Source organism: Callithrix jacchus, chromosome 20, assembly GCF_049354715.1.
Source record: "Callithrix jacchus isolate 240 chromosome 20, calJac240_pri, whole genome shotgun sequence".
NCBI lineage: Eukaryota > Metazoa > Chordata > Mammalia > Primates > Cebidae > Callithrix > Callithrix jacchus.
The window spans coordinates 24,409,185-24,421,819 of record NC_133521.1 but is presented as its reverse complement, the minus strand read 5'-3'; the positions used below and the strand labels follow the sequence as shown (position 1 = coordinate 24,421,819).

At 55.3% G+C, this 12,635-nt stretch overlaps 1 protein-coding gene across 5 annotated transcripts; it reads left to right on the top strand.

Annotated features, from left to right (window-relative positions):
• Positions 1-475: 475 nt before the first annotated feature.
• Positions 476-11,383, top strand: CDH16 (cadherin 16). 5 transcript variants are annotated; one of them, XM_078357380.1, is made up of 19 exons: positions 476-619; positions 1,345-1,402; positions 1,713-1,796; positions 3,199-3,354; positions 3,425-3,563; positions 4,183-4,341; positions 5,126-5,322; positions 5,926-6,048; positions 6,259-6,409; positions 6,650-6,877; positions 6,960-7,036; positions 7,110-7,298; positions 7,392-7,633; positions 8,199-8,328; positions 8,398-8,400; positions 9,136-9,262; positions 9,409-9,516; positions 10,126-10,242; positions 11,017-11,383. In XM_078357380.1, the coding sequence occupies exons 2-19, from the start codon at positions 1,358-1,360 to the stop codon at positions 11,112-11,114; spliced, it is 2,373 nt and encodes a 790-aa protein (XP_078213506.1). In that variant the 5' UTR covers positions 476-619; positions 1,345-1,357; the 3' UTR covers positions 11,115-11,383. The 5 variants fall into 5 exon arrangements, with proteins under 5 accessions (XP_078213506.1, XP_078213505.1, XP_078213504.1 ...); XM_078357379.1 differs by lacking the exon at positions 8,398-8,400 and having other exon boundaries at positions 8,199-8,332; positions 9,086-9,262; XM_078357378.1 differs by lacking the exon at positions 8,398-8,400 and having other exon boundaries at positions 8,199-8,332; positions 9,020-9,262.
• Positions 11,384-12,635: the final 1,252 nt, after the last annotated feature.

The following is a 12,635-nucleotide window of genomic DNA, read 5'->3' as shown; positions in this document are numbered from 1 at the left end:
ATCTGGTGTCCTCTCTGTATTAATAGAGATAGCACATGGCATGGTGTGAGGGAATGGGGCATTCCCAGAGGAGGCTCCTGAACCAGCCTGGGAACATAGGGGAAGTTTCCTGGAGAAAGGAATATTTGAGCGAAGCACTGAAGCATGAGCAGGTGCTTACCACAGAGATGAAGGAGTGGGAAGGGTGTTCCATGCAAAAGGAAGAGTGTGCAAAAGTGAGGCTGCAGATGCTGGAGCCTGGGAGATAAGTGAAACCAAGTCTGGAGCCATAGAAAAAGTAGTGTCCAAACCCAGAGGGCCAAGGAATACCCCCTGGTCTGTGTTGGGGTCGAGGGAGTGCCAGGCCAATGATCTGCCCACCTCCTGGGGCTGGCAGTCACGGATGCTGAGCAGTTCCTAGCTTTCCAAAGTCAATAAGTAACCTGGGGGGCTGGGCGGAGCCAGGCCTGCTGCTGTGGGCCCAGTGGCCTTTTCCACTCCCGAGCAAGCCTGGCTGAACCTCCTACCTGCTCAAGTGCCCTGCCTTTCCCCACTCAGGCCAGCCTGGCCAGAGCTCCCTGGAGAAAGAGCCCTTTCGCTTGGCAGCTGGACCAAGAGAGCCAACCTTGGGCACTGGAGGGTGAGGGGCTGGGATCGGAAGGGAGGGCATGGCTGAGGCTGGGGTTGGTGTCGGGGAGAGGGGAAACACTGCCCTGTCCTTGCCATCTACGAAAGAATTCCCAGGGCCCCATCTTAGAGGGATGGTCAATTTGTCGCTGCTCTGCCTGTCCAGCTCCATGACAAGGGCTGGAAAATGATGACACGAGGGCCAGGCTCCTGCTCCAGAGGCGCTCCTTGTCTAGAGTGTGGCAGTGGGAGGCGGGAGAGTCCTGGAGGCCCCATGCTAGGAGGAATTCTCCTGTGGTCAAGTCCTCTGTGACCTTGGCCAGATTCCACCCTTCAGACCTTGCCTGCAACAAGAGGTGGCTTCTGGAAGTTACCCTCCAGGTCTTCAGGGACTTTCCATCTTCAAACTTTTGTGATTTGGGGGGTTGCTAGAAAATTACCACTTTGGGATCTGCAAGCTGCAGAGGCTATGGCAAGAAGGAGCTGAAGGTCTAGAGGTGAAATTCTGGTAGAGTCCTTGAGGGGCCAAGAGCCTAGATGCAGGGTGGCTGGGCCTGGGGGCCTTGGTGGGCCTGGGAGAGGAGCAGGGCGCTACCCTGCAGGAAATGGGGAGCCTCAGCTCTATTGCAGGGGAGGAAGAGGAGGCTAGGCTGTAGTGCGAGCCCTCTAGTTGTGTGTGGGGGATGGAAAGGCCCTCCCCACTCACCTGGGCTGGATCCTCACTGCTGTGTCCCCCAGGTCCATCCTGACCATGGTCCCTGCCTGGTTGTGGCTGCTTTGCTTCTCCATTCTCCAGGTGAGCTGGGCCGTGCCCTCTCTCCTTCGGGTCTTGGCCTTGGAGGTTGACACCCTTGCCCCCAACTCCACCTGGATCAATTGCACTGACTGTGAGAACAGTGCAAGACATGGGAGGGGTTGGAGCTGGGACTACAGGGCTACTGTGGGATGAGAGGGTCAAAGGCCGGACAGCAGGTGGATGGACTAAGATACAGCCAGGCCTTGGGAAAGGGCAGAAATTCCCCCTCTTCTGTTGGGTCCCATTGCCCAGGCAGGAGGATAGAGATACAGAGGATAGATAGAGTGACAAGGTGAGAATCCTCCCACAGGCTGTCCTGGAGGCCCAGCTTGCAGAGCTGTCTGTGGAAGTTCCAGAAAACTATGGTGGAAATTTCCCTTTATACCTGATGAAGGTGAGCCTGAGAGTTGGCGGGGTTCCCTTCTCATAAAGTCCTGCTTTTCCTTCCTCTGGCACCCTTCCTCTTGCTGTTTCTCTTTGAAACCCTGCTTTCCAGAGAGTATGTACATGTTGTACAGGTTAAGTGTCCCTTATCTGAAATGCTTGGGACCAGAAGTGTTTCAGATTTTGGATTTTGTTTTCAGATTTTGGAGTATTTGCACGTACATCATGATATATATTGGGGGATGGGACCCACATCTAGACATAAAATTCATTTATATTTCATATATGCCTTACACACACAGCCTGAAGGTGATGTTATACATTTCCTGTTTTTTTATTTTTTTTGAGATGGAGTCTCACTCTGTTGCCAGGCTGGAGTGCAATGGCGTGATCTTGGCTCACTACAGCCTCCGCCTCCTGGGTTCAAGCGATTCTCCTGCCTCAGCCTCCTGAATAGCTGGGAATACAGGCATGTGCCACCATGCCCAGCTGATTTTTTGTATTTTTAGTAGAGACGGGGTTTCACCATGTTAGCCAGAATGATCTCAACCTCCTGACCTTGTGATCCACCCGCCTCAGCCTCCCAAAGTGCTGGGATTACAAGCGTTAGCCACCGCACGGGGCCTTTTTTTTTTCCTTTTGAGACTACGTTTCACACTTGTTGCCTGAGCTGGAGTGCAATAGCACAATCTCAGCTCACCGCAACCTCCGTCTCCTGGGTTCAAGAGATTCTCCTGCCTCAGCCTCCTGAGTAGCTGGGACTAGAGGTGTGTGCCACCATGCACTGGTAATTTTGTTGTTGCTGTTGTATTTTTAGTAGAGACGGGTTTTGCCATGTTGGCCAGGTTGGTCTTGAATACCTGACCTCAGGTGATCCACCCACCTTGGCCTCCCAAAGTGCTGGGATTACATGTGTGAGCCACAGCACCTGGCTGAATATTTTTAAATGATTTTGTGCATGAAACAAAGTTCTGACTATGTGTTGGCTGTGACCTGTCACATGCGGTCAGATGTGGCATTCTCCACTAGTCATGACATGTTGGTGCTCAAAAAGTTTCAGATTTTGGAGTATTTCAGATTTTCAGGTTAGAGATGCTCAACCTGCAGTGAGAATGACTAACAAGATTTTAATCCCAGCAGAGAGTAGAGCTTTAGGTTAAAGAATGAAATCTCGGTGGTGAGGTCTTAAGCTTCAGAAAGAAGGACAGGGAGTTTTGGGGAGCATCTGGTCCAGGGAAAAGAGTTCTGCCACTGAGTCTCAGTCCTGATGCTTACTGGCTGTGTGACTTCAGACAGGAGCCAGGCATCTCTGAGACTCAGTTTCCCCACATATAAAATGAGGCCATCAGGTGGATGGGGGGCATCTCCCAGGCCTGGCCACTACTCCTTTCACTTCTGTTCACGCCCATCAGTTGCTGCTGCCCCGTGAGGGGGCTGAAGGCCAGATTGTGCTGTCAGGGCACTCAGGCAAGGCAGATGAGGGCCCCTTTGCTATGGATCCAGATTCAGGCTTCCTGCTGGTGACCAGGGCCCTGGACCGAGAGGAGAAGGCAGAGTACCAGCTACAGGTATGTCTGGACCGGGTGTAGGGGAGAGCAGGTAAGGCAGGGTCAGATGCTGACTTCCCTTCTCTGCTAGGTCACCCTGGAGACGGAGGATGGACGTGTCTTGTGGGGTCCACAGCCTGTGCTTGTGCATGTTAAGGACGAAAATGACCAGGTGCCTCATTTCTCTCAAGCCATCTACAGAGCTCAGCTGAGCCAGGGCACCAGGCCTGGTGAGTGGCCAGGGCAGCCAACTTGATGGGACAGCAGAGAGCAAAGAGATGGCCAGACAGCTGGCATAGGGACAGGGAAGCCATTTCTGTCTCATTTCTTTTTTCTTTTTTTGAGACAGAATCTCGCTCTGTCACCCAGTCCTCAGTCTGGAGTGCAGTGGTGGGATCTCGCCTCACTGCAACCTCTGCCTCCTAGGTTCAAGTGATTCTCCTGCCTCAGCCTCCCAAGTAGCTGGTGTTACAGGCACACACTACCACTCCTGGCTATATATATATTTTGTATTTTTAGTAGAGACAGGAGGTTTCACCATGTTGGCCAGGGTGGTCTCAAGCTCCTGGTGATCTGCCCGCCTCAGCTTCCCAAAGTGCTGGGATTACAGGCATGAGCCACCTCATCCAGCCCATCCTGCACTATTTCTGTCCCATGTTGTGTCCCTCTACTCCACTGAGGGTCCCATCCACTCTTGGCCTCAGTTTGCTCATCTGGGAAGTAGGACAAAAAGCCGTGGCTCATCTCCAGAGTCCTGATGTGATGATGGTTAGAGAGAAATAGAAGAGGCATGGGAGACTCTCCCCAGTCTCTCTATCCCTTACAGTTTACCTTCCCACCATGAACCAGGCATTCCCTTCCTCTTCCTTGAGGCTTCAGACCAGGATGAGCCAGGCACAGCCAACTCGGATCTTCGATTCCACATCCTGAGCCAGGCTCCAGCCCAGCCTTTCCCAGACATGTTCCAGCTGGAGCCTCGGTTGGGGGCTCTGGCCCTCAGCCCCAAGGGTGAGCCCGAGTCGGGTGTGCTAGGGAGGGAGGGTCAGAGAAAGCTGGAGAAGGCAGCATCTGAACATAAGACAAGCATGTGTGGGAGCTTGAGAGGTAAAAAAGGAAGGAAGGGCACTCTAGGTGGAGACAGCAGCAAGGCAGGTGGCTATGGAGAGCTGGGAAATGTTATGAACGGAAGGCGTCAGCTCCATGCTCCATGCAGACCCAGGCCTAAGGGACAAGGATAGGAATAGTCTGAGGAGCTGTAGCCTAAGATGTGGCTGGGCGACCTCACGATTGATGGCAGAAGAGACCTGGACCTGGAAGCTCAGACCACAGGCATGAACTAGGGATGGAAAGAAAAGTGAATCAGACATCATTATAGCCAGCCACGCATCCACCCACCTACCACCCAAACACCTACACAGTCCATCCATCCACCCCTCACTCATCCAAACACTCTCCCATTCACACACTCAAAGTCCCATTCACCTACCAAATCAACCACCCATTCATCCAACCCATCATCTACCATCTACCCACCCCCTCATCCTGGTTATCTATCTACCCTTCTAATCTATCACTCATTCATTGTGTGGATAGATATCGAGGTGGCTTTGCAAACTGTCATGTCCTGGTTGGATGCTCATAACAGTGCTTAAAATTACTCTCTTCTCTTGGCCAAGAGAGTGTCCCAATCACCTGCCATATGCTTGGTTTTGTGTCTGGTATTTTGCTGAGAATGAAGCCCTGGCTCCTGCTCTCTGGCCCCCTGCTCAGCTGACCATCCTCCCTGTTTTAGGGAGCATCAGCTTTGACCACGCTCTGGAGGGCCCCTACCAGCTGTTGGTACAGGTCAAGGACATGGGTGACCAGGCCTCAGGCCATCAGGCCACTGCCACTGTAGAAGTCTCCATAGTAGAGAGCACCTGGGCATCCCTAGAGCCTATCCACCTGGCAGAGAATCTCAGAGTCCTGTACCCCCACCATATTGCTCAGGTGAGTAAGTGGCTGTCAGTGGCTGAAGCAGCCCTATGGATTGTGCAGCCAGGCCTGAGTCTCATGGATATTTGGGGGCTGAGTTTGGAACCCACGTGACCCCCTGCTCCTTCCTTCACTCTTCCCATCACTTCCCACTGTGGACTGGGGTGGTCAAGGCCCTGGGCACAGGCCCACAGCCCCTCGCCTGCTCTGCCATCCTCTAGCAGCCATGACTCTGTGCTCTGACCTCTTGAACTTGCCCAAAGCTTCCTCAGAGAGAGCAGCTGCCACCTCTTGCTGCCATGGGGATTGTCACCTCGGCCAGGAATGTCTCAGGCCTCTTCTTGGAATGCCCTGGGGTCAGGCCCAGGCTGTGGAGGCAGAAAATAAAGTAACCTGGTCATTCAGGCACTTTAGGCAGGGTCCAGGCTTGAACCAGGACAAGGCCACTAACAACACGTGCCCTGAACAGAAGGATCCCACCTGGACTCCAGGCCCAGGGAGGGCAGCACTTTGCCTGGGTCACACAGCTGGGACCCAGGCTCCTCACCCAGAAATCAGATGGGGCTCAAGGGCTGACATGGACTGTTCCTGCCTCTCGGCCTGGGGTGTCCCTCCCAGGTACACTGGCGTGGGAGTGATGTGCACTATCACCTGGAGAGCCATCCCCTGGGACCCTTTGATGTGGATGCAGAAGGGAACCTCTACGTGACCAGAGAGCTGGACCGAGAAGTCCAGGCTGAGGTGATATGAATGGGGAGCCAGGGATGCAGGCTGGGGGTGCTTGGTCACTATCCAGTTGATTTTTGGGGGTGTCACAACTGCAACAGAGGCTGAGGTAGTGGAAAAGTGCCTTGAAGAGCTGGAGCTGGCTGATCAGAAGGAAACTCAGAGCCAGGCAAGGCTGGAGCTGCCCTTGGTCCTGACCTGAAGCCCCTTCACCGCCCACTGCAGTATCTGCTCCAGGTGCGGGCTCAGAATTCCCGTGGTGAGGACTATACAGTGCCTCTGGAACTGCATGTGCTGGTGATGGATGAGAATGACAACCCACCTGTCTGCCCTCCACGTGGTCCCGCAGTCAGCATCCCTGAGCTTAGCCCCCCAGGTGAGCTACGGGCTTAGTAGGGATGGGAGAGGGGCAATGTCTCTATGAACCGTCTGGTGTTGTTTTCTCTGGGACAAGGACCCAGCCTCAGGCCCCCATGTCAATGTCCCTCCACAACACACACACACACACACACACACACACACACACGCTCAAGTTCAGTTCAGCACAAAAGAGGAGTTTGGGGGTAAGGCCCCCAGGCTGGGCTGTGGTCCTATCCAGGCAGGTGCTGTCTTGCAGGTACTGAAGTGACTAGACTGTCAGCAGAGGATGCAGATGCCCCCAGCTCCCCCAATTCTCACATTGTGTATCAGCTCCTGAGCCCTGAGCCTGAGGATAGTGTGGAGAGGAGAGCCTTCCAGGTGGAAACCACTTCAGGCAGTGTGACACTGGGGGGACTCCCACTCCGAGCTGGCCAGGACATCCTGCTTCTGGTGCTGGCCATGGACCTGGCAGGTGCAGAGGGTGGTAAGTGCCTTGATTGGTGACCCAGGCCCCCTGTCCCCTCTGTTCCTACCCTGACCTCACCAACATGCCCTCCCTGCCCCAGGCCTCAGCAGCACATGTGAGGTTGAAGTCACAGTCACAGACATCAATGATCACGCCCCTGAGTTCACCACTTCCCAGGTAAGCAGACACAGGAGAGGAGGCCTTGGGAAGGATGCTGGCAGGGGGCTCACCACCCCTCCTTCTTCTCCAGATTGGGCCTATAAGCCTCCCTGAGGATGTGGAGCCTGGGACTCTGGTGGCCACGCTCACAGCCACTGATGCTGACCTCGAGCCTGCCTTCCGCCTCATGGATTTTGCCATTGAGAGGGTGGACATGGAAGGGACCTTTGGCCTGGATTGGGAGCCAGACTCTGGGCATGTCCAACTCAGACTCTGCAAGGTGAGGGCCGGGGTGGCTGGGAAAGGGGCCCACACATGCACGCACGTGTGCCTTGCTCAGGCCTGCACAGTGACCTGGGCCTCCCGGTTCCAGAACCTCAGCTATGAGGCAGCTCCAAGCCACGAGGTGGTGGTGGTGGTGCGGAGTGTGGCAGAGCTGCTGGGGCCAGGCCCAGGCCCTGGAGCCACGGCCACGGTGACTGTACTGGTGGAGAGGGTGATACCACCCCCCAAGTTGGACCAGGAGAGCTACGAGGCCAGTGTCCCCATCAGTGCCCCAACTGGCTCCCTTTTGCTGACCGTCCAGCCCTCCGACCCCATGAGCCGACCCCTCAGGTGAGCCGAAAGCCCAGCCCCTTACCTGGACTGGATCGTCCCTTGGCCTCAGAGGGGATTCACATTATTGACAGCCTGCAATATTTCTCAAACTACGGCAAATGCCAAGGTTGTGCCTCCTGGCAGGGACTGGGGCTGGGTGGACTAGGTTGGGCACGGGTGGGGGTGTTTTGGACCCCATGAGAGCTCAGATTATGCCTCAGCACCTGGAGGGAGGACCAGGTCCTCCTCCAATACCCCGCCACAGATTGCAGACAGACAAGGTTGTTCCCAGGCTCTGATTCCTTTGTAGGGTGACCTGGAATAAGCAAAGTTGAAATGGGCCTCCCAGGCTCTGAGAGTCTCTCCCTGTCCCACGTGATCTATTGTTCACCCCACACCCACCACCACAACCACAACCACAAATCCTGAAGCTAGAGAGAGAGACTGGGCACCCCAGGCATTGCTGTGGCCCCTGAGTCACAGAGAGGGTGTGGAATTTAAGCAACTCACATGGCCCTGGGGAATTCTGAACAAAACCCTATATGTAGTCCCAGTACCTCCTCACCCCCTTCTTGGGCGGCAGGTTCTCCCTGGTCAATGACTCAGAAGGCTGGCTCTGCATTGAGAAGGTCTCTGGGAAGGTGCGCATCGCCCAGTCCCTGCAGGGTGCCCAGCCTGGGGACATCTACACTGTGTTCGTGGAGGCCCAGGATGCGGGTATGGCCAGGCAGCAGTGGGAGCCCCTGGGAGGGGATATAAACCTCAGACAGACAGACAGACAGACAGCAGGACTGAGCTTCCCCCCAGAGCCTCTCGCTGGCAACCCCCAGCTCCAAGCAGGAGAAGCAGACGTGAAGCTGGGTTCAGTGTTCCTCTCTGAGAATGCATCTCCTCCTCCGGTGGGCATGTCTAGCGTCTGCCTCCCCTCTCTGACCACTCTTGTAGATCGACCCTCAAAATCCCCCAACCTTGTCCTTTAGCCCCGGAAAGTCCTTGTCCTTTAGCCCCTCAGAGTGTCAGCTTCAGGGACTGGTACAGGGCCAGGGAGGTGGCAAGAGGGCCAGGGGCTGCCCCTGGGGAAGGAGTGCTGGAGTGAATGGGCCACTGGGGCCGGGTGTGGAGGACTGTGAACACTGCTCAGAACAGAGAGCTGGCCCCAGGGTGGGGAGCTCCGGGAGGCAGGGTTCAGCTCCAAGCTGGGCTGTGATACAGAGCAGAGCCAGCGGCAGTGAGCTCCACCAATCAGGGATGTCCATAGTGGCATGGGGATGATGACAGGTGGAGAGAAGCGTGGCAGGGGAGTCTGCAGGGCCAGACTCATGGGCTGTAGGAGCAGCCCAGGGACCCTGGAGCTCACCTCTCCCCTGACAATACCCGGCCAGCTCAGCGTTGCCTCCTCTGCAGATGAGCCGAGACTGAGCACCTCTGCACCCCTGGTGATTCACTTCCTGAAGGCCCCTCCTGCCCCAGCGCTAACTCCTGCCCCTGTACCCTCCCGATACCTCTGCACGCCCCGCCAGGACCATGGCGTGATCGTGAGTGGACCCAGCGAGGACCCTGACCTGGCCAGTGGGCACAGTCCCTATAGTTTCGCCCTTGGTCCCAACCCCACGGTGCAACGGGATTGGCGCCTACAGACTCTCAATGGTGTGTGGTGGGGAAAGGGAGGGAGGCTGTGTCACTTGGAAGTGAGATGCCTCTCTACCATGGGGCAGGGGCTAGGCCTAGGGGGAGCAGCCCCCGGAGAGCCTGTCCAGGCTGGTGACCCTGGTCGTTGCCTGCTGTCCCGACAGGTTCCCATGCCTACCTGACCTTGGCTCTGCACTGGGTGGAGCCGCGTGAATACATAGTCCCTGTGGTGGTCAGCCACAATGCCCAGATGTGGCAGCTCCGGGTTCAAGGTGAGGTTGGGCTTGGGTGCAGCCTGCAGTTTCTGAGAGACGCAGGGGGAGGGAGTGGGGTACACATGCATACAGTCTCCTTACTTGGGCAGCACACGCCTGTGCACACTTGCACACCTATGACTGGGCACACATACCTGTGTGCACACAGAAACAGGCACAGAGGCACAAACTCTTTTTTTTTTTTGGTGACAGAGTCTCACTCTGTTACCCAGGCTGGAGTGCAGCAGCACGATTTAGGCTCACTACAACTTCTGCCTCCCAGATTCAAGAAATTCTCCTGCCTCAGCCTCCCAAGTAGCTGGGATTACAGGTGTGCACCACCACGCCCAGCTAATTTTTGTATTTTTAGTAGAGATGGGGTTTCACCATGTTGGCCAGGCTGATCTCGAACTCCTGGCTTAAGTGATCCACCCGTCTCGGCCTCCCAAAGTGCTGGGATTACAGGCGTGAGCCACTGTGCCTGACCAGTGCATATATGTTCACACATGAGTGAATACACACATGAACACAAACACACACATATTAGCCAGGTGTCTGGGCTGGGGGCTCTGAGTAGCTGGGGAGCCCTCCCCTCTCTAATCTTACCTTCCTCCCCTCTCCCCACAGTGATCGTGTGTCGCTGCAATGTGGAGGGGCAGTGCATGCGCAAGGTGGGCCGCATGAAGGGCATGCCCACGAAGCTGTCAGCAGTGGGCATCCTTGTGGGCACCCTGGTAGCAATAGGTAATGGAGGCTTGGCATTACCTGTGCGGGTGAAGGTAATGGGTGGATAGAACCATAGCCTCCAAATAAACACCTTTGTCCCCATGGTGCCTCCCTCTCTGAAAAAGGAAGCCCCCAACTCTCTTAGTCATTATGCACCTGCCCCTTTGATCATAGTCATTGTCATCATCATTGATAACAGCATCTATAGGTACATGATTGTACATTGTGTGGCAGGGACTATTGTCTGGAATCCTCCCAGCAACCCTGTGAGATAGATCCTGGCATCTCCCCATTTTGCAGATGAGGTCACTGAGGCTCAGAGAGGTTAAGTGACTTGTCCAAGGTTACATAGGTTGTGACAGAGCCCAGGTCTTTGTAGCCTAATTGCATCAGTCTAAGCCACCCCTTTCATCCCCTTTATTTCTTTAGCCCCTCAAATTTTCTCCTTGCTGGTTTTCCTTGCTGGTCTAGCACAGGGCTGTGATGAGCCTTTCTCTTGGAGGTCCACGGAGTTGGGGTCCAACTTACTGGTTCCCTGATGTCCTCCAGAAAAGGGGACTTTGGAGGCTGAGTATACTGGGACAGCCTCAGGGGGATAGGGGCCAAGCATTCCAAGCAGTCAAGCTTCTCCAGGTACCAGGATCACAGTCATACCCAGCCCAGCCTCGGGATGCTCTCCAGAAAACCACATCTCTTCATTCAACCAATACCAATCACAGGAAGTCCCTTATGATGAACAAGTCCCACAGCCCCTTCTTCTAAGGCCTGATCCATCCCTCTTGGGCCCCACAGGCATCTTCCTCATCCTCATCTTCACCCACTGGACCCTGTCAAGGAAGAAGGACCTGGATCAACCAGCGGACAGCGTGCCCCTGAAGGCAACCATCTGAATGGTCCAGGCAGCCCTAGCTGAGATCTTGTCCTCTGGCTCCATCTGAGTCACCTGGGAGAGAGCCTGACACCCGAGATCCAGCAGGGGACAGGACAGAGTAGAAGCCCTTCCATCTGCCCTGGGGTGGAGGCACGATCACCATCACCAGACATGTCTCCAGAGCCTGCACAACGACTTTATGGGCTGGCCATGGGAGCACTCCAAATGGCAGTATGTTTGCAAAATAATAAAGCCCCAGAGAGCTGGGCTGGGCCCTACAGTATTGGTGTGTCTGTGTGTGTGTGTGCGTGTGTGGGGGAGTGTGCACACACATGCTCCTTCATCCCTTCCCCATCTCCTGCCTCACAGAAAGGGTCTGGGCTTGAGGACAAGACTGGGGTCCCTTGCAGGAAAGGACATGGGGACATCATATGGGCTACTGGTAAGAGCCTGGGGCCACAGCAAAGTGAGTCATTTTGTGGGCATCCAGAGCCCACCAGCCACAGATCCTGGATGGGTGAACTCTATGCAAGTGATGGTCAAGGAGGGGTGTCTTTGAGGGTGTTATCTATGTGTTTTCCTGGATGTCATCTTTGCAAAACCTTGTGAGTCCCCATTTTCTGCTCATATATAAGCACCTTGTGCCCCTGTGCATGAATCACTTGCACCCAGGAACGGGCAGAGGTCCCTCAGTCTCTGCAGGGGCCTGGGCAGGATGGCGAGGCCCCATGGGTCTGGAGCACAAGAGGTGAGGCTGGGGATACATCCTTCCACCCCAGTGCCGGCTCCAAGGCACTGCTATGTTTCGCACACAGGCTGGTAAGTGCATGAGGGCATCTGCAGGAAATCAGAGAAGGAGAGTGGGACAGGAACCCTTTGGCTTACCCTGGAGCTGCCCCTCTCTGGGGTGAACCCCTGGCCCTGGCCCAAGATTAAGCCATGTCCTGATGCTCTGCTGATCCCTACTGAGCCCTGCTAAGAGATGAGCTCTCCAGATTGACCTCTAATCCCTGACCTGTGGGTGACCCCATATACATGCTGATCCCCCATGTCCCCTTCTCAATCATCTCTGGGGAGTCAGGGTGGGACTTGCTGTCCCAAGCATGATGAGCTGATGATGGTAAATCACGGGGAAGGGAGAAAAACAACCTCTGTGGGGCCCAGGCCCTATTTTTAGGAGATAATCTCTCCACTGTTGGCAGATTCTGTGGGATAGTGGCCAAGCCCAGCTAAGAGAGACAGGGTGGGACAACTGTCGAAGACTCAGCCAGGATACCAGCCCAGGGGTTGGACTCTGAGGCTGGCCCCTGCCATCCTGGCTCAGGTACCCCCACTGGAGGCTCTGCTGGCTACCCTCATCTAGGCAGGGCTTCCCTGCCCCTCTGCCAGGATATCCACCACTCTGCCTGCAGGCACTCAGAAGTCTCCAGGGTGCAGAGCTTTTGGAGGTTGTGTCTCATCTAATCTTCCCATCAACCTACAAGGGTGGATTTTTGGCCCCATTTTGCAGTGGAGGATCTTGAAGGTCAGGGAGGTTAAG